The 24,810-nt window shown below is 41.6% G+C and overlaps 2 protein-coding genes across 2 annotated transcripts in view; both read left to right on the top strand.

Moving 5' to 3' along the window:
* The window catches only part of fam20cb (FAM20C golgi associated secretory pathway kinase b), a 58,303-nt gene extending 45,120 nt beyond the window's left edge, over positions 1 to 13,183 (top strand). Inside the window, exons 4-11 of the mRNA XM_040023182.1 lie at positions 3,960 to 4,052; positions 7,960 to 8,075; positions 8,612 to 8,792; positions 9,095 to 9,204; positions 9,429 to 9,510; positions 10,510 to 10,569; positions 10,777 to 10,927; positions 11,361 to 13,183. Of these exons, the coding sequence (XP_039879116.1) occupies positions 3,960 to 4,052; positions 7,960 to 8,075; positions 8,612 to 8,792; positions 9,095 to 9,204; positions 9,429 to 9,510; positions 10,510 to 10,569; positions 10,777 to 10,927; positions 11,361 to 11,477 (910 nt within the window). The 3' untranslated portion in view covers positions 11,478 to 13,183. The remainder of the gene's footprint in view (positions 1 to 3,959; positions 4,053 to 7,959; positions 8,076 to 8,611; positions 8,793 to 9,094; positions 9,205 to 9,428; positions 9,511 to 10,509; positions 10,570 to 10,776; positions 10,928 to 11,360) is intronic.
* Positions 13,184 to 17,961: 4,778 nt separating this feature from the next.
* Positions 17,962 to 20,565, top strand: foxl3 (forkhead box L3). Its single transcript, XM_040023194.1, has 3 exons — positions 17,962 to 18,211; positions 18,965 to 19,133; positions 19,439 to 20,565. Exons 1-3 carry the CDS (start codon positions 18,105 to 18,107, stop codon positions 19,910 to 19,912), a joined length of 750 nt encoding a protein of 249 aa, XP_039879128.1. The 5' UTR covers positions 17,962 to 18,104; the 3' UTR covers positions 19,913 to 20,565.
* The last annotated feature ends 4,245 nt before the right edge of the window (positions 20,566 to 24,810 follow it).

Genomic DNA, 24,810 nt, shown 5'->3' with positions numbered 1-24,810 from the left:
TACAAAACAGCTGCGTATTTGTGAGTTCAAAGGTACCTGAGAGACGTACCGTAGCTCGTCCTCCGTGTCATCACTGCTAATCTGCCTGTTTAACCTTTCGTCGCAATTTATTTCGTGTCCTTCCTTCACTTCTTCCTCTCTTTACCCTTTTTCCTCCCGCTCTCACTCGGCGGCGGGGCAGGGGGGGGGCAAAATGACATGCTCTAAATAACTTTATTGACATTTGAATTGGTTGTGGACTGTGGTAATTATCCAGCCTTCCTGCTTCCTGGCTGGCATTCAGTGAGAGGAGAGCATCAGTGAAGCCACATATCAAGCCAGGCCACAGGCAGAGATATTTGTCTCAAGTATAAACATATACTGCTGGGCTCTTATATTCTTATTCGCACCATCATAGAGAACAGCAGTGATTCAAGCATATGCACCTTGGACAAGCTTTATTGTTGGGTCTGTGGAGCACTCACGAATAAAGCACCTTATTGTGGTTTCTTCCCCTATACAGGGAGAGGAGTGTAGCACGACTACGTGAAGTATTTTAGTGAGTTTCTTTAAGGCTGAGTGGCCATGAATCATCGCACTAGAATGTTTGTTCATTCTTATCCTCCAAGAAATCTCCATGACTACGCTCCTGTATGGTCAGCACAGTCATGAAACACTGGCAAGTTAGGGCTGCAGTAACACACGTTTCCTTGTAGTATTTTTTCTTTTACATTATCTTTGTTTTAAACTATACAACAGTCTCCCAAACAGGGCTGGGGATCAGCTTTCGTTCCTTCTAAAGGGGTATTTTATCTACTGCTTTCTCATCTTATCACAATGTGCCCATAACATTCAAAATGTTTATGATTTTGGGCATCGCCATCTTGTTAACTTTGGAGCCAAAGAGGATTACATCCGAACTAGAGCCTAGGTATTTGGGGATTTGAAAAATCTGATATATCAGCCGATATATTTTTTCTTTTCCCTTACACTTGTTTTTTGTGGTTATTTACAAGTCCTTACTAAGATAATGTGGCAGTGCAGGTAAGAATACATTTGTTGCAGGTTACTTTTTTTCAGTCTGCTTAGCCTTCCCCATACCGCACCTCAATTCTTAATTAAGCCATTTGCCTTTATCTGCTAAAAACTGAAATATGAAATTATATTCATTTTCAAATAATTATATTTGGTGATACCAATATATCGACAGTTCTGTAATATCAGCTGATAATATCGGCCAAGACAAGAGAATATGGTTTGCAAGGTGCGTCTATACCCATCTTCTAATCAGCATTTAGTATTATATGAATAAATATCTACTTGCCAAAATTGGAGCACAGGCTTCTTGACGAGGTTGCTAGGGCAACTGAATGCACTGATAGATACATTTGTCGTGTAATTCCATTAAAAAGACTAAACAGCACCGCAAACATGGTGAGAATGGTCTGGTACTGACTCAATATAGTGGAGGTGCATCCGCCTGTCACCTAAAGCAGACATGCAACTAACTGATAACTGTAAACTTTGATACATTTTAAAGAGGTGATTATCACGTCAGCCAGCCTTGAATGGTCAGTTTTCCACCCACTTGAATACAGGTTGGCCCAGTACAGCTAATAAGGATTTATCAGCTTCACAAAAAGAAATATAAAATTGTAAAAGAGCAATGCGTTTGGAATCCCTCTTATGGAAAATGCATGCTTGGGTTTTGCCATCAGTTTAACTGAGTTACAAGTGTGCCAGTGTTATAGGTTTTCTGTGGTTAATGAACTTGGACAACAAGGCAGCGCTTGAAGTACATTTAAAAAGCTTTCTGTTGTTCAGTTGCAAAAAAAAAGATAGTTTTTGTTAGTGAGCTTTACTTTTGGTAGGTGGATGCATTGCACTGGTTGTTGTTCCTTCCTGTTTCCTTTGCTTCTGTATGCCAAGCTTTGCTGACCAGCTGCGTGCATGTAAACGTTACCTCTTCACATTTTAGTCTCCAAAATTCATTTATTCATTGGAGGCCGGTCCCCCTGTCGTTTTGGCAAACAATAGATTCAGCACCTGACTTTACGCCGCTGTTGATAAAGTAGCTGCTTAATGTGTCGGCGTGAATGATATTTTTTTGTGTCGCAGAGCTGCTGAGCAGCGTTGGGGGTAAATAGACACTGCTTTCCGCCTTCATCATTTCATTTTTTTCCTTCGTGTGGAGCGAGAGCTGTGTCCCTGAAGCGAGGCTATCCAGAAGGAGAGAGCGATACAATCAAGAGACAGCGGTTGGCCTTTACTGGCAGAGTCTCAATGACCGCTCGGGAGTGAGGCCGAGAGTAAAAGAAAGGCAGAGAGTGAGGAAGCAAAGACTGAAGAATGTTAAAGGAGGAATAACTGACTGCTTATGTTAACTTTAGATGCTGAACGTAGTCGTCTAATGCGAAAACACAAGCCGAATGTCTTTTTAAAAAGCAATATTCTTGTATTTTGGGCAGTTTTGATGCAGGATTCACTCTCAAACTTTTCTGCTTGCTGCAGTCAAACTTGGCCACCCATCTGCACGAGGCTGCCTGTCAAATGTTCGCAGGGGAGATTGAGGATGGGGATAGATTTTAGAAAGACAGAACAAGAAAGATAAAGAAGGAGAGGAAATTGGTGTGGGGGGGGGTTTAGTGGATGAGAGTGTTTCTGGGCTCCATGTTGGGTTAGTTAATGACTGGTGCATATGTCAGCCACGCAGCTGTGGAGCTACAATCAGCCAGCCAGCTGAGGAAGGGAGTGACGGATGGACTGGAGAGAGAAAAAGAGAGATGCAGACAGATAGAAAGTATTAAGCCGTGAATGCGCGCACACACACACACACACACACACGAAACTAGAGAAAACAGTTCTGAGGGAGAGCAGTGAAGCAGAGGAGGTGAGATAGAGGATTTTGAGTGAAATAAACAGAGAGAGCCATCCAGAGGGAATAGAGAGCGAAGGAGAGAAAGAGAAGTTGCCAAGATAGTTTCCATTCTTATCCTCCCTCAACTAGCTGAAGTAGAAATGGCAGAGGCTGCAGTCCAAATCATTACACTCAGCTGCCTTCCTGGAAAGTATTTACTGTTGTCAATAACAAAAAAAAGACCAAAGAGAAGGCAGAGTGTATAAAAGAAGAAAGTTTCATGGCTCTCTTTGCATTCTTTATAGATATTTACATATTTTCTATAAGCAGCATCTTCTCAGGAATTCTTTTCACCTCTGCTTCCTTTGACCCCCGTTCCCCCTCTTATTTTTACCGCGGCCATCCAGCCTGTCCTTCTCCATCCTGGCCCATGTTCCATCAGCTCTTGGATTTAAGCCTTTAAGAGCCTCTTTTCCCTCCAGTAAGAGCTTTAAGGCAGAATGTGTGTGGAATGCAGTTTTTTTAAGAGAGGGAAGGATCAGAGCTGGACAGAAATAGGTACAGGGTGAGAACAGGAGCGGATGCTTCAGTAGAAAGTCTTTGACCTTGAGTTGTCCCCGCCTTCTCGCTGCCCCACAAAACACCCTGGGTAACTCTGACGAGGGTCTTTTTGTGAGGCAAGGACACTGGTTTATTGTGCCTATGTTATTACTCACAAATGGTGTTTGTAGTATTAGCTGCACAGGTGTAAAGCCTGGGCGGATTATCACTGACTGGGCTGCTGTGGAGTGAGACATCTGTGGAAATGCGTTATGGGTTAATGTGCAGTGCACCCGTCAAAGACTGTGACACTGAATTCTGGTCATTTTGCATGCCTGCAGCTCAATTCTTTCTGTATCCATGCTAATTAATCATTGAGAACAGTGAAATGCATGCATAGCTTGATGCGTAGTGTCAAATCGCTGGTTATGCAAAGGTTGCTGGTTATGCATAAGATATGTGTGTGTGTGTGTGTGTGTGTGTGTGTGTGTGTGTGTGTGTGTGTGTGTGTGTGTGTGTGTGTGTGTGTGTGTGTGTAACCCCTCAGCTAACTGTGCTTTTTTTCTTTCTTGTGTTCCTGCAGGCAGACCCGGGAGCAGGAAACGCCGCCAGATTTCTTCTATTTTTCTGACTTTGAAAGACACAATGCTGAAATTGCAGCCTTTCATCTGGACAAGTAGGTGAACACTAGCCTGTCACAATACTCTGAGACTTTTTGAAAACCACCAGTCCCTCATATAAAGCAGAAGATCAAAAGATTTTAGCTTTTCCGTACCTTGCTGCAAAGGACAAGATTATCAGCCGCAGGCGAGCTACACATCACCATAAAGGAGAAGATAGACCTTTTCAATGTAAATGTTTTATTCTGAATTTTATGTGCCTGTATAGGCACAGATCACTGTCACTAGATTGACATGCCCAACCAGTCATTTCAGTTAAAACCTTAAAAAAACAGGCAAGATATCTGTTTTTTTTTTAAGTGAATAAAACCATAAAGCAATTCAAACAGTGAAATTCCAACTTACCTATTTACTTTTAAAATGTAAAACAATGGCATCTTTTTCTTTTTCCATAACCCAGCTGATGAATTCAGATTGAACCTAAACATGCGTCGATGAGGCAGTCACCTCATCGACAACATCACAACATTTTTGATTTGTAATTTGTTGGTTTTTGACATTAGAGTTGGTGTGAACTCAAAAGCAGACTGTTTTGTTTTTGCAAGGGCAATTTATTGGGTAACATACAGTCTTGTTTGTGAGCAACGGTACTGTGGCTAGCTTAAAAATTCTGACATGCAAAGCAAATGTAAGGCCTTTAACTTTATTAAAGTGCAGAGGGATTCAGAGTTGCAGATTTTTACTTGTAAAATGTATAAACGTCTTCATTAAAACACATTATAAAAAGCAAAAGGAAATACAATAAAAATACACTTTTATTCAGGTCCCTGCGTCCAACATGTTTGGAACGTGGCTAAAACAAGGAAAGATGCAGCTTGGCACAAACCAGAAGGCAAAAGCTCAATTTAACTGAAACAACGTTAAAGAATTAGCTGTGAAAAGGCCTCTTCCTTCAGGGGCAGCAGTGGGTGTCTGGCCTTGAGCACCATAACACCCAGAAACAGCCCTGTTGCTACAAACACTTCAGACTTAATAAGGAGGGGAGAAAAAAAGCTCATGTTCTTAAATTTACACTAACCTCCCAAGTATTTTTTCCACCCGCGAGGGCCAACATCCTGCAGGGCTTTGTTCCTCCCTGATTGCTATTTCTTTTTTGCCTGTCCTCGTGTCAGCTCATTAACCGCCTGGGAGGAACACCAGATCCGTGTACCGGTGTCTTACAGTAACGCTTTAAGACACGTGTGCTCGTGTGAATATTCTCCATATTTCGTGCGAAGCCTTGCTAATTAATGCGTGAATTCTCTTACATAATTGCTCGATTAGCATAATCTGGTTATTACAATATCAAAGGATAGAAAGATCAAAATGTTGCCATTCTACCTGTTTTTAAAGGTTTGAATGAGGAAAAAGAATATAGCTGATTGAAGTCACCCCAAGTATAGCAAAACATAGTCTTTACGCTGTGTGGATGAAAACCTTCCATATTCTTCTGCACTTATTTTCACATTTGCTTCCTGTCCCTCAGAAACTCTTTTTTTTTCACCCAAACACAGTGAATTGTGCGAGTTTGACCCATCCAGCAGAAGCTGTGAGCTCCGAGAGGCCATGAGTCATAACGGATGAATGCTGAACTCCTGCAGCTAGCATCTGACTGAACAATGACTACAGCCTCCTTGCTTAGCTAACAACCAAGCTCTCTGACTTCACTGCCTTTACCAGGCTAGTACTTTACGGCCCACCCGGCTGCTGGAGAGACTTTAATGAAAAGAGAAATCCTCGCGAGGGCCTCTGATCGACGAGCGAGAGCAATGAGTTTTAGTGCGTTGCTGTTAAAGTCGTGCTGACGTCACTGTGGCTGTTTGCTATTACGAGCAGAGGGCTTGTGTTGTAGTCTGAATCCTGGTGCTCCTCTGTGCTGACACGAGATGATACCGAGGTCTTGCGCACCTACACACAAACACACACACGTCTACACACAATAGGGCCATAGAAGGCCGTGATGGTGAATCTGCTTTTCCTTTAGGCACAATGACACAGTTCATCTGGAATTGCATTAGAAGTGGCGTTCTTCACCAGTCTGCTTCACATCTGGTCCTCCTCTCCACATACACACATGAAAATATGCTCCAGCATATGTGTGGGTTAAGGGGAAGAAGAGGAAACCAAAGGCACGAAAGGCCCTGTGCCATTCTAAATATAAGCCAGGCAGGGTTTGCCAAAAGCAGCGCTTAATTTTTTTCCTTATTTTGTCTGTTCTAAATTAGAGCCTGTCCAGAGAGCTGCAGCTGCTGCTGCTGGTGCAGAGGCTGAGGCTACACTGCCTCCCAGGGGGGCCCACAGACACACACACACACGCACAGGCACTTTTAAAGCATCACTAGCACAGCCGCGCACACGCATACACACACCAACATTGACAATGACTTTTCCTATATGGGCTAAACTGCTTTAGGCATCATTAATAATGTGATTGGATTTAACTGGGAAGTGCTGCATTAGGTAGTCAGCAGATTTAAAGTCATACAAGACCAAATGTGACCTTAAAATATTAAACCATATAAGCCCCAATCTCACGAGACCCACTTGGGTCTTATACATTTTCTCAGCTGGGAATATGGGAAGCAGCGATTCCCACTGTTGTTCATTTCATGGCTCTAGCAGGTTCTCTTAAACCCAAGCTAAATATAACGCAAGTTTGAAATGGGCACTGTGGGAATTGGGCTTATCAGAGGGGACGAAGATGGAAGAAAATGTGTGTGAGCGATAAAAGAGGCAGAAGCCAGCACTAGCTGTTCCCTTTAGCATGGCAGCAAGCCCAGGCCCAGCAGGCCAAACAGCACCGTACAACACCGCATCCTGTGTCCTTCTGTCTCTTTGACAGAGAGCAGGAAAGAGACTGCACGTGTCTGTGTCACTGCACCCGCCAACACACTTGATGGCATCATTTGTATGATGGGCTTGTTCTCCCATATCGCTGCATCTCTCTTCTCTCATTCCCGCGCCTTCATTTCATTTAATCAGTCTGTCTCCTCGTGTCTCCCTGCCCTCGGGCCTTGGCCATTAGGTGTTGTCAGAGGTATCAATTTTTAAAGAGCCCATGCTGGTGCTGTAGTTGGGTGGCTGCATACATGCAGGAAGACATTCACGCCATATTAAACCTTTCTCAAATGCGTATCTAGGCTGGTTTCCAGTCAAATGATGCAAAAACACAAACCCAGAAATAGATTAGAATGCACTGGAAACTTATATCTCTCAGCATATTAAGGCAATAAAAAGCTGCACTGAAGTTAAAAAATAGCTTCATGTAGGACCACAGCCACATGAAAACCACAGGGAGGTTTACCAGCATGTGGCTTAACTGTCTGGTACTTGTGTCACAGTGCCCCCTTCTGGTAGTGAGGTTCAATCACATAAGGTTTCACTATGACAGCACAGGTATTTCGCTCCAGTGGCATAACGGATGAAGTACTGATTCCTCTAAGTGAGGGATTGTAAGTTCGCCTCCCATTTGGTGTGAAAAAGCTTTTCTGCATTACAAACAGCTGGTCCCTGTTGCTGCTGTTCACACATAGAAGTTCAATACACTGCAGATTTTCAAAGGACAATGAAGGGAGGGGTCATCTGGTATCCTTTGGCAGCCCTATTCTGGCCTGTAGGTTGATGTTTGACAGTAAAAGTTAAACTAACTAAATCACATTTGTGCTTTTAGATTTTACTCAATTATGACTCAGTTGTTGCTTATATTATTATAGTCCATGCATAGAGTGAAACATTAGGTTAAAATAATGACCTGTGTCTTGTTGCAATTACTGCAACTACCAACACTGTTGACGAACGGTCCAGATCCAAATAACCACGGTTAATGCATCTTTTGTTTGGACGCGTGCACTCATCGCTTTCATACTTTTTTGGTGGGCTGCCACTGAAGTCAAATGACCCTGAGTATTTGTCTCCATCCTGTAGGATCCTGGACTTCCGTCGTGTCCCTCCTGTAGCCGGCCGACTAGCTAACATGACAAAAGAGATCCGCGATGTTACACGAGATAAAAAGCTCTGGAGGACCTTCTTCATTTCACCAGGTACACATCTAGACTATTTTTAGCTTCTCTTCCAAAAACCGCTCGTGTCCATGTGCAGTTTCCCAAACGTCTGCTGATGATCTGAATTGTTGATGTCAGAAGAACACCTTGAAAGATTTTTTAACATCCCCCCTCAAAAAATGCAAAAGCACAGCAAAAATCAAGCACCTCCTTGATCATAATGTAGAGCAAGTCTTTTGGCCTGAATTGCTGTGATATTCATTTGCATGGGATTAGTATTATCAGGGGACTTTACCTTGTGCCAAAGCACGACAGTTAATTAGCAATGCAGCTTTACATATTATACACGAGCAAAATTGTCACTGGATTAAAATTACTGACAATCTCAGCAATTAATACAGGTCAGCGAGCATCCCCAGGTAATTTCAATCGGGTGGAAAATGGTCTTTAAATATATGTGGACCGACTGACAAAAAGAGAAGAAGAGTGCAGTGACTCTTTAAGTATTTAGCACTGACTGGCTGATCAGAGTATTAGTATATGAATGTGTTTGCTTTTATTTTTCTGACTTTTAGCCAACAATGTGTGCTTCTATGGAGAGTGTTCCTACTACTGCTCCACTGAGCACGCTCTGTGTGGTAAACCTGACCAGATAGAAGGATCTCTGGCCGCCTTCCTCCCGGACCTGGCCCTTGCCAAACGCAAGACCTGGAGGAACCCATGGAGACGCTCGTACCACAAACGGAAGAAGGCAGAGTAAGACGTCGATCCCGTGTTCAGACACTCTTGCATTCGCACGCTTTCAGTAGAAGCAAATACTGAGCGATTCACTGCATCAGGGGGTGTTTATTGAAGTCACTGACAGTTACCAGCAGCATGAATTCGTGAGAGCTGTGCAAGAGGTCAATGCTGGCTATACAGCATTAATTTCAATCTTATTACGACGCAGGAAAAAAACGCTTAGATCTAAAAGTACATAGCATAAAAGGGAAATGGGTTTAAAAGACATTTTTCCAAATCAGATGCAAAAAAATTAAAAGTATTAAACGTTTCTTCAGATGGGAGGTGGACCCAGACTACTGTGAGGAGGTCAAACAGACTCCACCTTATGACAGCGGCACACGACTGCTGGACATTATGGACATGACCATCTTTGACTTCCTCATGGGTGAGTGTCTGACATAAGACGAGAATCAGTTTTCTACCAACACCGAAAAGTCGGATTGTTTAGTGTTCAGTCGAGCGAACGTTATCATCCACGACTCTACTGCCATCAGTGGTTTTTATTTTTTCGTACTTTTACACAGTATGTAGCCTTATAAGCAGGTATATTACTCATATATCATAACATCCACTAGCTGATTTGTTTTTTGTTTTCCTCTTTCTTAACAGGAAACATGGATCGCCACCATTATGAGACATTTGAAAAGTTTGGAAATGAGACCTTCATCATCCATCTAGACAATGGCAGAGGGTGAGTCAGTGCAGCTTTAGTTTAGAATGGGTGAGTGCCCGCTGCGGGTCAGGGATGAGTTGTTGCTCTAAATAGAGGAGTTTAAGTATCGTGGGGTCTTGTTCATGAAGGAGGGCTTGGCTGCAGTGATGCAGACGCTGCGCTGGTGCATCGTGGTGAAGAGAGAGCAGAGCGTAAAAGCAAAGCTGTCAGTTTATTGGTTAATCTACATTCCTACCCTCACCTATGATCACGAGCTTTGGGTAGTGACCGAAATAATGAGATCACAGATACAAGCGTCATAAATGAGCGTGCTCCAAAGGGCAGCTGAACTCTCCCTTAGTTTGAGGTTGTGCAGTCATTTGAGAGGGTCTCACAGTAGGCCGGTCGAGGTGGTTTGGCTGTCTAACAATGATGTCTCCTGACTGCCTCTAGAGTGAGGTGTATCGGGCATGTCCTATCGGGAGGACGCCCTGAGCTTCTTTGCTTAAGCTGTGGCCCCCTGCGATCCGGCCCTGAATAAGGAGAAGAAAATGGATGGATGTTTAAAGTCCTTATACTAATTTATGACACCATGATTTCAGTTCTGGACTCTACTAGAGCAGCTTTGCATAATTAACTGTTAGCATCTCTGGAGCTCCACAAACAGCGCTGTATATCTGAGATAAGGAATAAGGGATATCAGCTCTCAATGACATCATAAAAAACAAAAAAATGTAATTTAAAAAAACTGTCGTAAGCTGAAAAAATTTATATCGCTTTGAAGTTTCGTCTTTTGGCTCATAAGACTTGATTTCATATTTAAAACTTGCTCGTATATGAAATGTGAGCATCCACCATTGCAACAGTATACACATAAATTAAGGAAAATCGCAACAGGCTATGTTTAATTTTGTCTGGCCATTCAAATTAAACCAAATAAGTGAAACAAAAAATAAATATCAGGGGTTGTGGACATGATGCACAGAAATCTGGAACCACATCCCATTTTGCACACTTATTTATGCTTTTCCATCCTAGCTTTGGAAAACACTCGCATGATGAGCTGTCCATCCTGGTGCCACTGAACCAGTGCTGCAGGTGAGGTCTTCATTTTTGATAGTTCTGGAAGGATAGTGTAATATAGAAGGAAAAAAACCTATTTAAAAATTATAATCTGTATGAGGCTAGTAAAGGTGCACATGGGGTGTTGTTGTATTTTGGTGTGAGTGTTGCTGAGCAGAGGCAGAGATGTAAAGCGTGTGGCCGGGCTGACTCTTTTTTCCCCCGGCTGTTCTCTTTCTGCAGGGTAAGGAAATCTACCCACTTGCGACTGCAGCTGCTGGCTAAGGAAGAATACAAGCTGTCTGTGCTCATGGCAGAGTCCCTGGTGAGGGACCGCCTCTCTCCCATCCTCATCCAGCCACATCTGGACGCCATGGACCGACGACTGCGCCAGGTCAGTGCTTCACACTCATAAAGCAGTTTGCTTGGGATTGTCTATTGAATGTATTAAATTGAAACTATAAACAGTCAGTAAACACATTCATTTGATAATTACTTAATGTTTTTCAGCAGCTAGAAGTGACTGAAGACTTTGATTTCCGGGAGTCATTGACCAGTAGAAAGTGTGTTTGGAGGACAAAAGAGGAACACATTTGCTTAAATGCAGTCTCAAATTCTTAATCCCAGATTTCCCCTCATTTCTTTTCATTCATAAACAATAAGAGATCACGAACTGGAAGTCTCGGCTCTTTGACGAGTCATCAGCAGTACCACAGAGGTCTGAGAGTGGTGTCACTGTGCTCTTGTTCTTGGAAAAGCTAGTCAGTACGTAGTGGTTACAAAAAAGCTCACCGTGTACTAAAAGCTTGGCGTTTTCTCGTCACCAGGTGCTAAATGTGCTGTCAGATTGCATCGAAAAGGAGGGATACAGCTACGTGGTGGAGGACGACCTCCAGGGATACCAAGGGACAGACCACGCCCACAACGGCCCGAGAAGGAGGTAGCTGCCTCGGGGGGCGCTTGGCGGCAGGACTTGGACTGACTACCTGGAGATTTGAGGCTGGACGGACCAAACCCAGTCTACCTTTAAACTGAACTGGAATCCTGTAACGCAGATGAACTCCATCTGTGCTTAATTTCTCCGAGGGCTTAAATTCTGCTGAACTTACAGGAAAGCCCACCTGCCCGAGGTAATAGGCTGCGCAGAAGAGGACGCCTGCTGGATAGCACTGAAAAAAAGAACAGTGCAATAACTTGTAACTGTACTGATGCCCGAGACATGCTGAAGATTTCTGGACCGATCCGGGGCTTAGCAGAACCGAACCCACCACCTAGACTCCTTTGAAAAATCCAACCCTGAGTTTAGTGTACCACCACAGCCGACCCCGCCGACCAACCAAACCGCTAAAGTCTTGCAAAGGACGCCTTCTCTCGCCTTTCTGGTTCAGGACCCGTTTTTTTGAATTCAGTGAATTCCGAGGGACTCGTAAAAGAATCCGGCCCCCTCCTCTTCACATGCTGAATTATGTGTTTCTACCTGCTGTTGAATATTGCAAGCGTTATGGTTAACCAATCAGGGTGGCTGGAAGAGGTAGAAGGGGACTTCCTGTTATCGTCATTATGAAAATGATATTGATTTGCTGCGATTTTTATTTTTTAACTTTATTCCTGCTGAGCCGTTTCAGCATCTCATAGTTGGACGATGAAAAATATTCGACTGGAGTGGAGTACAGGTTTACTCCTGGATTAGCCCATGAATTATTGCCCATAAATGTTACATGCCCTTAAGAGAGTATTTATTATTTATTGTTCAAAATGAATACTAATCAGTAACATATTTTTCCTTTTTTCTTTGTCTTAAAGCTGAATTTCCTTAATTTGTCCACAAGAGGGCAACCTGAGCACGTGCGAAAAGGGTGGCCAGCTGCCGGGTACTGGCAGTCCCATTTTACAGGCACCACACATCGCCACCTGTGTTTACAGCATTTACAATTTTTTTTTGTTCCCCCAACTTTATTGCCTTCAGCGCAACAGACATGCGGTTAGAGTTACGGTACCAAAAGCCAAATGTGACACTAATGTTTCTTTGTAATATATATTTGATGTCCAGATGTTGCTGTTGTGGAGAGATTATTTTTCAGGATGTATATTTCATTCATTACCAGCAGCTCATAGCTTAACTGTTGGTGTCGATGATTCAGTCACTGGCTGAAAGTTTAATATATTACATTAGGAAAAATCTAGTGCCTGTGCAATGATAGAAATACTTGAATGTCTGGATTCATAGCAGAAAGGGTTAAGCTCCTCCTGGGTACGAGCTATAGATAAGACACAGAGGTCTACATATGTGTGCTGACTCCATCTGTTCCATAAGGGGTTTTTATTAAGTTTCCATAGTCCTGTGTCAGGGCGGTACAGTGTGTATGGATGTATGGGTGGATCAACGGAGAACCTTAGATGGTGTCCTTGAAGTGAAAATGCTTCTTTTTTTTTTCTTTCTTTTTGTTTTTATTCCGCTCATCGTTTCTGTGGATTTTATCTTGAATTTCTTTGCATCATGGTAAAAGTGCAATAAAACAAAATCAGCATAATTTGAGTCTTTTTTTCCCTCCGTACACACTTCTTCCTGACAGTAACAATGTGTCTTTTTCATTCTCTAAAGCAAAGCAAGCAACGTAATGTGAAATGTCATTAAACAAATCATATGCAAGCACTCTTCCGCCTCTTTTTAGTGAGCCAGATCATTTTGACTCAGCTCAAGAAGAAGAGTGAACCTCCTCATCCGTCTCAGTGCCTCGCAGCTTTCTGAGCTCTCTCTTTTTCTTCTGACCTTCAGTCCTCAGGATAGTTAGGATAGGATGTTGGATTAGATTTGGCCCGTTCAACTTTAATGTGGATCCTTTGGTTTTGTGGGAGTCATTTCTGTTCCTTTTCATGTTACACGAAACACATAATGTGGTTCAACAACATTTAAAAATCTTCAGAAATCGTTACAAATGTGCAAATGTTCCTTGGTTGGTACTTTACCTGAAAATGCCCCAAACCTGCGAGACCTGTGAAAGTTAGTAAATTTATTTGAAGCCAAGGCAGAAGTGGGTAAATTGCAGTTCCTCTTGATCAGAGATGTAAAACTCATTTTACATCAAGTGCCACAAACACTTAAGTGGGTCAGACCAGTAAAAACACAGTTCTGTGAGTGTAAACAAGTGTAGTTGTATATTTCATCCCTGAAACGTCTCAATATAAAAAAAGAGGTGCAATTTCAGCAGCGCATCTCAGTTTTACTACACAAAAGAAATGCTGCTCTATTTAATGAATGAAATCTATCAACATGACTATTTGAGCTTAAATTGTAAAAAACATAAATACATGTGTAAGATTTATTTTACTGTAAACTCAATGTAAAAAAACGAATTTCCTATTGTAGAAAAAATGTATATCGTCATACAAATTTTTAAGACGTCCAGTGGGCCAGATTTGAGTCTTGGCTAGGCCGATTCTGGTCCACTGGCCTTATTTTTGACACCCCTGCTCTAGATGCTGCTTGAGGCGAGCTGTAAAAAGAAATCAATCCCCACAAACTCCCACTTGTGTCTAGTGTCCTCCTTCCAACTTTGAGTGGAGGGAATGTTTTATATTTGGATAATTGCAGTTTGTAAATGCATTTAAACACAGAGCACCCTGTCATTTAACTGGCAAGAGTAATTCTGAAAAATATAATAATAAATGCTCAACATGCATCACAAACATGTTTTAGGAGTCCACTTTGGTGACGTGTATTTGGAGGGGCACAGCTCGTCAGTGAAAGCAGTTACAACCATAATAACTCGGCTCTCAAGTCAAGGTAAAAATTAATAAATAAAAAAAACAAAAGCAGTGTGAGTTTAAAAGCTAAGATGAGAAAAGTAGCGAGAAGTCAGATAAATAAGATTTAAAAAATAATCAATAATTAAAAATTCTTGAAAGTACATGGGGTGGGTGGTACCATCTGCCTGAGAATAGCTGGTGTGCTACATGGACGGCTGTGATCCTTGATTATACTGTGGGCCTTACGCAGGCACTGCTGGAGGTAGATCTTTAATGGCAGGAAGGCTCATGATAGTGACATGTCACATCATCACGGAAAAAGCCTTCCTGGTTGTGAATCATGTTGTCTTCCTCTTGTACACAGATGATTAGGCTGCTACCATCGGCTTATTCCTTTAAATAAATAAATAAATAAAATCACTTCCAAGCATTTGTGTTTATAAGCATCTAAATTGATGTTAGGCTGTTACAGCCACCAGATCTCTGTGATCACATAAGCCCCAAATTGAGTGTGGGGCAATTATCTTATAGGGAAATAAATGTGATAGTGAGTGTGTGAGCACAAGTCTGCGGGGGAAGTGTGTGTTTGTGTGTGTTTTGTCTTCTTCTTAACCCTTCTTTCAATGACGTTTTATTTATTTATTTACAACAAAATATTTTTTTTCTTTCCAAAACTTCCACTGATGACATCCAGGTATTAAAGAGGTCCCTCAAACTGATGTTGAAGTTGTGGAATTATGGTTAAAAGTTTAAAACTGTTTGTTTGTAAATAACATCACATCTGTAGACAAGAGCTTTAGACAAGCAAATAATTAATATGCATGTACCAGTTATCCATCCATCCATTCGCTTCCGCTTATCCTTTTCAGGGTCGCGGGGGGCGCTGGAGCCTATCCCAGCTGTCATAGGGCGAAAGGCGGGGTACACCCTGGACAGGTCGCCAGTCTGTCGCAGGGCTGTACCAGTTATGTTAATATTCAATTCAATCCAATTTTATTTATATAGTTGCCTCAAGATGCTTTATATTGTAAGATAAATATCCACCAATAATACATAGAAAGACAAAAATTAATGACCCCATCATGAACAAGCACTTGGTGAAAGTGAGAAGGAAAAACTCCCTTTTAACAGGAAGAAACCTCTGGCAGAAGCAGGCTTAGAGGCAGCCATGGGGAGGAAAATGGGACAAAAGACACACCATGGAAGAGAGCCAGAGATTAATAATACCTAATATATAGTGTTATGATCAATAAAAATGATTAATAATAACTAGTTTATACCATCAATAAGTACTTTTGACAAAGGCAAAAAGGGGAAAATCGGCACCCCTGTGATACTGAAGAGCTCCACATCATCCAGTGTAATTTGTCAGGTGGTGGCAGTGAGGATGGCTGCACAGTGCAGTGCAAAAGAAAATGGCCCTCAGCCTCAGATCTGTGCATAACCATGTTTACAGTTCCCAGTGCACGGTTGTGTTTTGATAACCTTTCCTCACAGAACAGCCCCCGGAAAGGCTCTTCGGTTGGTTTACATAAATGCATGCACGCACACGCAGATACTCAGAACGAGGCAGACAGAGTGATGAATGGAGGAAGCTGCATCTGAGACAACCATCAGAGGGACAGAGAGTGACCAGAGGAGAACTACTGAGGGCCGTAATCACCGCGGCCGGCCGCAGACAGGACGCCAGAGGAAGCCTAGTCATGGGAGCGAGCCACGAGGTGCTTATCAGATCTCAGTTCAAACCAGCCTGATACTGTGACCTCTCCTTCTCCTCCTCTGCGCCCCTTTTCTTCTGTCGGTCCTGTTTACAGCCATGTTTGAACTGCTCTGTGTTTTCTTCTTGGCTCTACTCCTGAATGAGCTCAAATCAGTCATACAATTAAAAAAAAAAAACACGAGGGGACATTAAAAAAGTTTTAGAGCAATATCTTTACTTGCTTAAGGACATTTGTTAATGAGACAAAGGTGCCGCCTTGGCATCTGCTGCTCAGCACCTTACACTGACCGTCAAGGGTTAATCTTGCTTTTACCTTCACTTCAAAACTGTGAATCCTTTTGTGGATGAAGACTAAAGAACAACGTTTTTTCCCAAGAAAATTAAGCACGGTTTTGACCTTTCAGCTGCTCGATCAGCCGGCAGAAATAAACACAAGCACTGCTTTAACGTCTGTGCGTACGCACCAGCGTACCTATATGTGACTCCAGCAGCAGAAAGGCCACACACAGAGGCTTGGCAGACCTTGGGGCTGTTTTCCCGGCCTCTGTCGCCCCACAGGAGAGCTCCAATTGCCCCGTTAAGAGCCCTTCAGAATACACATCTCCCTGTTTTAAAGACACGGAAACAATTTATGGCCATTAAAGAACATTATAGATAGCATCTACAATACTTCCCGTTGTTGGCTAAAAAGTCTGCCAGAGTGGACACACACATGCACCCTAAAGAGTTAACGGAGAGAAAAAGAAAACAAAGATGCAAAGGATTTTGTTTGTTGATTTGGGCTTTGCTGTTTTAAGTACATTTGGAGAGATTAAGCTATAAAAAGAAGCAAAATAAAACATGAAGGCGGCCTTCGAGCCCTGCAGACCACCCAGAATCCTGCTGAAGGTGGGGAGGGGGGAGAGGAGCAGTCTGTCCTGTGTATGTTCTCTCCGGGTACAGCGAGAGGCTGGGTGGACTGCATCAGCACAGCAAGAGCTTAGCAGAAGGTTGCACTGATTTTATATGATTGTGTACGAGTTGCAACACTTGTCAAGCTGCAGTGACAGCTGACGGTCTCTTCTGAATCTCGCTCACAGCAACGTTATTCTCACTGTAACGTGGCGGCTCTGCGTGAGCGCGCAGGAGTGAGTAAACACAGCCAAGCTCACCTGAAAACCTAAAGTTGCACTTTACTAGTTCCCCAACCAGGAGCTGTCGATTTGTCCTACATGATTGGAAGTGAGTTACATTTAAACTTTATTTTACACACCGGTCTGCTAATAAGTGATGGAGAATATGTATCATTGCTCCAAAATGAGCCGCAAGATTCTGCCTGTCTGTGTCAGATGGGGCTGGAGATTACAAGGAAAAATCTGGGAGTGTAAATTTGAAAGATTTTAATACCCTGCAGGGCATCCATCATCTCTGGCTGTGTCCAGATGCAGGACAACTGAGTGGAGGTTAGGGGTAAAGGTAGAGTGCAAGTTTTGATACAGAGAAACATTCTGCTGTATAATATATAGTTTAGATAGTATATATTATAACTCCTTAGCTATAATTCTCTTTCATGTGCTTTCAAGTCTCCAGTCATTATTCTGAAAAGTCAACTACTACTCTGTGTTGTAGAAACACTGTTGCAGTGTAGTCAGGTGCATGATTTACATCTGAGTTTGCATAGATTTTGAGTGCTACACCCACCACTTAAAGCAGAGTGTGTAAACAAACGGCGATCAGAGGTAGGGGACTGACTTAGAAACAGGCCCTGACCCAAAAATAAAAACAAGAAAGGTGGGGAAAAGCGTTCTTTTCAAGAGGTTGCCGAAAATACTGGTGTTACAACGGAGGGTCGCAAGGGTTCAAAGACCTCGTAAGAGGAGGCTGCGAGTTTCGAGATCAGCAGCAGTTCCTGGAGAGCAGCTGGGACCAGGAGGGGAGGGAAAGAGGGAGGGGGGGGGCTGGAGGCAGCCGTCATCAGCAGGGCTCGGAGTGAGTGTCAGCCGGCTGAGCAGAGCATGGTGGCAGAGCAGAGCAGCAGGACAGGGTGTTGCTGCTGGGCCTTGGCCAGGACACTCAGAGGAGCCAAACACCTCGGATTACACGTCAAACTTGTCAAAGTGTAGATATGTTTGACAACTCTCACTACCCCTTCAACTGTTTCAACTACGATGGTGACGGATACCCTTCTTCCAGCACGGACGAAGAGAAGAAAATGTGCAGACCGGCGTACAGGTATGGAGGGTTATTAATAAATCTTTTTCTTTTCCCCCATTTTTTGTGTATTAGTCATTATACACACAATCATACACACAAAAAGACATATTTTACATTTAGGTCCAGTTCAGTTTTCCAGTGGGACTTTTTGTCTCTCTTTACAATGTAAAGTCATAGAAAAGCAGTTTAATAATAGCGCGTTAGACAAAATGCTACTTAGAAAAATGCCTTGTGTTTTTTTGTTGTTGTTTTTATTTCCCCAGTGCTACGAATCTGACACAAAACTGATGATAACCTGGTTTAATTTAACTAGAACTGCAACTTTAAAGTGAAATTCATTATAATACTCAAAATGTTTCTCAGAAAAATAAACCAGACTTCTTTTTTTGGGGATTTTTTAAATTTATTTTTCAGCAGAGCTGAAAAAACAAACTATATTTTGTCTTGTTGAGCTCACAGCCATCTATGATTGGTGCTTACGGTACTATTATTCTCCAATATAAATTACTGTTGTTTTAACAGAATCATTGCTAAAAAGGGTCACTTGGAGGATCTATGTACTTTCTGATCTTTGTAAAATAAACGAAATCAAAATCAAAGATAAAATATCAAAGATAAAATATCAAAGATAAAATATTGAATATATTGAAATTTTTTTTTTTACATATTGACAAAATATTGTCAATATTTTTTCTTCTCCCCATTTGATTGCCTCTTTTCGTCTTACTACGTTTCACCTAATGAAAGTTTGCGTGTGTGTTTGTGTGTCAGCTACATCGCTCTGATAGCCATGGCTATCCAGCAGAGCCCCGACCAACGGGTCACTCTGTCCGGCATCTATGAGTTCATCATGAGGAGATTCCCCTACTACCGATCCAACCAGAGAGCCTGGCAGAACTCCATCAGACACAACCTGTCTCTCAACAGCTGTTTCATCAAGGTAAGGACCCACAGCACAGCGTGCAGGGAGAACTAAAAATGGTGCATCTCACACACAGATTTTTAGTTTCCATCAGGCTTTTTCAAGAAAGAAATCATCAGTTATTTGTATCATTGGTTTTAGTTGTATTCAGTTCTGTTGTCATGATTAAGAAGCTTCCGTATACATATTTTTTACTTTCCTGATGAAGGACAGAAGATGTGTTCCTCCTATTACAGCAGCAGAATTACTTTTGCAATTATCATTATAATTATTATTATTATTATTATAGTAAATAAGGACATATTTTGTCTTATTTTCCGCAGGTTCCTCGGACTGAGGGCAATGAGAAGGGAAAGGGAAACTTCTGGACTTTTGCCACTGGCTGTGAATCCATGCTCGATTTGTTTGAAAACGGCAACTTTCGCCGTCGCAGACGCCGGAGAAACATGAAAATTGGCCTCCGTGACTCCAGAGAAAGCCCTTTCCACTCTTTGGAGAGCCACAGCAACCAGCACACGCCCTCAGCTCGACGTCCTGAGCCCGAATCCACCCTCTGCCCATTAAACCCCGAGAGACCAAGACCCGGTCCCCAACATAACCACCTTATCCCTAACCCCACCCAGCAAGGGAAACCAGAGTCAGAGATCAAGTTCAGCATTGACTACATCCTATCCACTCCAGATCCGCCCCTGTCTGGGCTTAGATCCTCCCATGGCCCCGTGCATATAGGGCCCCCAGGGCCGCCGATACACGTTCTGGAGCCACAGCACCTGAACCTGCACTTCTGGACTCTGTAAGAGGAGAGGGAAACAGACATTAAACTTATTTCATCACGGTCTGTGTCTAAAACTGGGAAGTACAAGGGCATCTGAGGACAGGAATTCCAAGAGGAATTTTACTTGAAAATGTAAATGCAGAAACAAAATAAGGAGGTACAGTATTGTGTGGTGGAATCTAAACGAAAAGTCTAAGAATACATGTGGGAATTCATCCAAGAGATTAACTTTGAACTTTCAGCAAAGGATATTATCATTATACTGTCTGTGGTGTCTAGTGCTGACATAGACTAGGTTTATAGTGTGTGAATGTGTGTGTGAATGGGTGGATGACTAGATGTGTAAAGCACTTTGGGGTCCTTAGGGACTAGTAAAGCGCTATACAAATACAGGCCATTTACCATTTATAGAGTTTTGTCTGTCTGTATATACACAGAAATTGTGAGCACAATTATGATGTGTGTAAAACTGCTTTAAAATGGATCAGACAAAGGAAATTATTGGATTATGTTCAGATCAAAAGTTGATATAAAGGGGGGAAAAAACCCAAAATTGTATGGTTTGTTCTTTGAAGCGTTTCCCTTTTTTTTTTTTACACCCTTTAATGTGGCTTACACAATTTGTTTTTCTCTATTTACACCCCAGCTCAATCTGAAATCCCTACCCAAAAAGAAAATAACAATAATGATAATAATACTAATCCCCAAAATATTTTGAAATCAGTAATAATAATAAAAATGTTTATTAATATAGGTATTTTTTAATACCTTCAATTAATGAATTATCTTATTATTTACTACATAAAAACTGATCTGGTCAGAGAAGCTCTAACATCCAAGTAAAAACATAATAATAAGTATATTACATTTCTGGTTGAAATGTTAACATTTTTCAAATTAATTTTATATTGATTAAAAAAACATTTATTTTTGAGCATCTTTTCTTTTCTTTTTTTTTCTTTTTTTTTCAAAAAATCTGTTGTGAACTCTCTAAAAAATGTCTTTCTTTTAGTTACAAACAGGCCTTAGTATAACCACGGAAAGTCATATAGGTGTAAATAAGTAAGTGCTAGGCTCAAATTAGCTTTAGCTTCAGGATCCTTTGTGTTCTAAACAAATCCAGATTACAAATACCCAATTTCATACACTTAAATTTGATTCATATACTATTTAAAAAAAACTTAACTTGATTTTATATTCCATTTATTGCTTTGATACCCACTAAATAATAATTGTATTCCGTAGTTTTATGTTGCTAAGTAGGCTAAATGTTAGCGTGCTAACATGCTACACCCTATCAGGAGACAGGATGGTCATTGGATAGTCATTGTGTAGATTGTTGGCATCCGTGGCACCGATTTCTGTCCATTTTAATTGGTCAGTTTATCTGTATGTACACTCAAGACCTGCTTACATTTAATATGCATTTTTTTAAATGTTTTTTTAAGGGTTAAAAACAAGCACTAGATTAGCACCATTGCTAATGTAATTAGTAATAGCTAAGGTTTCCCAACTATGATAAGTGTCTGCTGTCAAGTAAGCCTGTTCTGCTGGAATTCAGTTATTTTAAACCTAATTTCAGCCTGCATTTTGCAAATTCTGTTTTCACTGACCTTTTGAAATCCTGATTGACTGACACTTAAATTCTAATCCGCTCACTTAATACAGCATATTGTATTCATACACTTAAAGGAGGCCTAACTAAACAGGTCTGCCTAACATTTCTTTCCTGTACAAGAGAGATCAATCATGGCATGTTCCTGCGCTGTGGAAGGGGACATTTTTCAATTTAACCTTTATATTATGTCTTGACTACATCAAAGGAGGGTTTCAACACACTTAACATGAGTGGCATTTAATATAGCATAACACTTGCAAGGTGAGGCCCAGGAGTGACCCTATTTAAATACCAGACCCCCCTTGCTTCTGAAGCTTAAACGGCAACACCACCCCCAGCAGCGTGCGCACACCCACAAACCCCTGACGCAGTTATAATTAAACACACCTTATGCCTCTTTTGCAAATGCCCCTCATCGATCTGTATGGTTTTTAACATTCATACGTGAGCTGCCCCCCAGCAAAAAGTCTGTGGCGGCACAAACGTTTATGGATCAGCAAGTTTCCATTAACAAAGTTGTTGATGTTGAGGCGGCTGCCGTGATGCCGCGGATATATTTGGGTAAATTAACTTAGCATAAAGTGCTTCAAGGCTAAGGGAGTCTGAGGAAAGAGAAAGGCACCAGTGAGGCCCGAAAAGTCAATGCACATATTATGTTGTCAGTGAATATATGAAAGTGTAGCTACTGGCGCGGTGTCCCAATGAATGGCCTCTATTAAATAATAATATCTGAATCCGTCTGTTTGCCTCATTCAGTCCTTTTAATATTTTGCACCAGTCATTTATAATTAATTCCACAATATTTTCCATTTACAAAGTACGATTTTGTTTGAAACTTCATTATGCCCATACTGCCAGGTGAAATGAGCAGCTGAGGGCAAGAAACAGTGGAACTGCAGGTAGAGGAAATTGGGAAACCACTGGTCTGCAACATCAGTAACAAGTGAATTATAAACACAAATAGGTCATTTAATCTTGAGTGTTCGCAGCGACTGGATTTCACTGAGGCTGTGGTGGGAATTATGGGATTGGGGATGAATTTAGGTGTTTTGATCTAAATGCATTTTGCACCATGCTGTCTAAACTCTCCTTGAGCTATGGTTGCAGAAGTGCAAATGAATTGTGGGGCAAACACTTCCAAGACATATTAGGGTATACTAACTAATGAAAAGCAGTGAAATAGCCCGAGGACCTGCACATACACACACCTCTGCCTTCTGTCGTTTCGTGACGCGTGCAGAGCTGCTTTAAGACTGGAATATGCTATTATTTTCAAATGTCTTCAAGTGAGTGTCAGCAATGAGAAAATCAACATATCGTGTCAATCAGCTGCAGTTGGGAGACGTGTTTATATTTCGGCTGCATGCCCCTTCTAGGAATACAGCAGAAGTGGGAGGACTGGAAGTGACCGGGAGGGTTTTTGGAAAGAAAATGGAAAATAGGCAATTTAATGTAGTAAAGGGCTTGACATTTTAATGAAAATGCAAGCCATGAATCTTCCATATATCTGTTTAAATATGTCAGTTCTCATGTGGCATGCATGCCAAGTTAAGTGAAGTTTTGGGGACAGCGGGGGTTAAAGGTTTGGTTGGAGGCACAAATATGCACAAATTGCACAAATAAAAAAGAACAGGGCGCATTTTGACATAGCCGAGAACAATGTGTTCAGATACAGCGGTTTAGCAACACTTTAAACCTAACTAAGGTACTATTTAAAGCTGTAATTTTTAGCACTCCAAACACCTACCTCCTGTGCTAAAATTTAAAAAAAAAAAAGAGAGAAGCAATGGCCAAAGCTGCAGTTACTTTAAGTGTCACTTGTGGCTGGCTCCAAAAGTAAGTCAATCCCCACAGGCTTAAACGTCTAACTTCAGGCTGCATAAAAATATCTTTGGTTTCTATACCTAATCCACCCCGCCCCCGTTAAATAACCACCGGGTGTCTTTAATCGCTTTCTCAGATTTTTGTCAGGGTTTCAAGTTAGGGGTGTGTCTGCTGTAAGTGTGCCAGTACACGGGGAGCTCTTTGCCGATTGCTGTCTGCAAGGCCTCACCTCTGCTTATTCCAGTTGCTGAGCCACAGTGCTGCTGGTCCCTTTGGAAGCTTTTTCATGAGTTAAATTCTTCCGATTTATACGCTTGTTTTGTAGCACTAAGTGGGTGCATTGCATTGCACCCAAGTATGCTAGGTAGGTAGGTTTTATGTATGAGGACATAACAAAAAAATTCATCTGGTTCTTATGAGGTTTTACATTTAAACAGAAACTCACATGAACAACAACACATGGCATATTACACTGGATCATTATCTATTTCACAAGAACTGAGCTAAAATGCAGAATGCATGATGATTGCATGATTTGACTTTTAGCAGTCTCTCACATCACTATGGAGGATTTTTGGCCCACTCTTCTTTACAACATTGCTTCAGTTCATTGATGTCTGCAGGTATTTATTCATGCACAGCTCTGTAAATGCCCCAATGCAAAATTTCATACAGGTTGGGGTCTGAATTTTGACCATGCTATTGCATGATCCAGTTTCAGCCGAGCTTTAGCTGTTGGACAGATGGCCTCACATCTGATTCTACAATACTATAGCATACAGAGGAGTTCACGGTCAACTCTGTGTGGCAAGGTGTCCGGGTCATGTGGCCATTCTATCACCGTGCTGGACAGTCAATATCAGGCATTTTAATCCAATGTGGTGTTGTGCATTATGGCCAAACATTTCCACTTTGGTTTCCAAAGTCTTTTGGTGAAATGCTCAAAAGATTAATTTCTCCTGGTAACCTTTCCAAATACGCATGTTTCTCTCTTTTTTATTTTAAATTTGCTGTCCCAAACATCAGCCCTTAACATGCTAAATTAGACTTAAATCTTTTTTTTTTCTTCATATACATATAAACATTAAATGAAAGCATTTAAAGACATTTAAAAATAGATGCTGTTTGTCATTTTTAGCAAGGGCGAGATAATTAAGAAAGAAGCTAGGCATTGTAGTTTTAAGCAAATGTTACTGTAGTGGGAGTAAATTGTGCATTTACGGAGCCCATATTCAGCAGCAGTAGTCTCTAATGACTGTTAAGGCAGCAGCATCTGGGACAGACTTCTTCAGATAATGAAGGAGCAACAATGTAGTTTGTAATGTTTTTTTAATAGCTGTAGACAAGTATTAACTTTTGTTTTAATGGGATTTGAGAATGTGGAAAATTACATCATATTTCCACTTAATACTGTTAATGTAGTGTCTATGAAACAAAACTGTACAGAGAAAATGGATTAATACCAGCTTACTGGAATA

The sequence above is a fragment of the Simochromis diagramma genome, unplaced genomic scaffold, assembly GCF_900408965.1.
Source record: "Simochromis diagramma unplaced genomic scaffold, fSimDia1.1 OVJJ01000208.1, whole genome shotgun sequence".
NCBI classification, from domain to species: Eukaryota; Metazoa; Chordata; class Actinopteri; order Cichliformes; family Cichlidae; genus Simochromis; species Simochromis diagramma.
The sequence above is the reverse complement of the archived record's forward strand: the minus strand, read 5'-3'. Positions and strand labels throughout refer to the sequence as shown.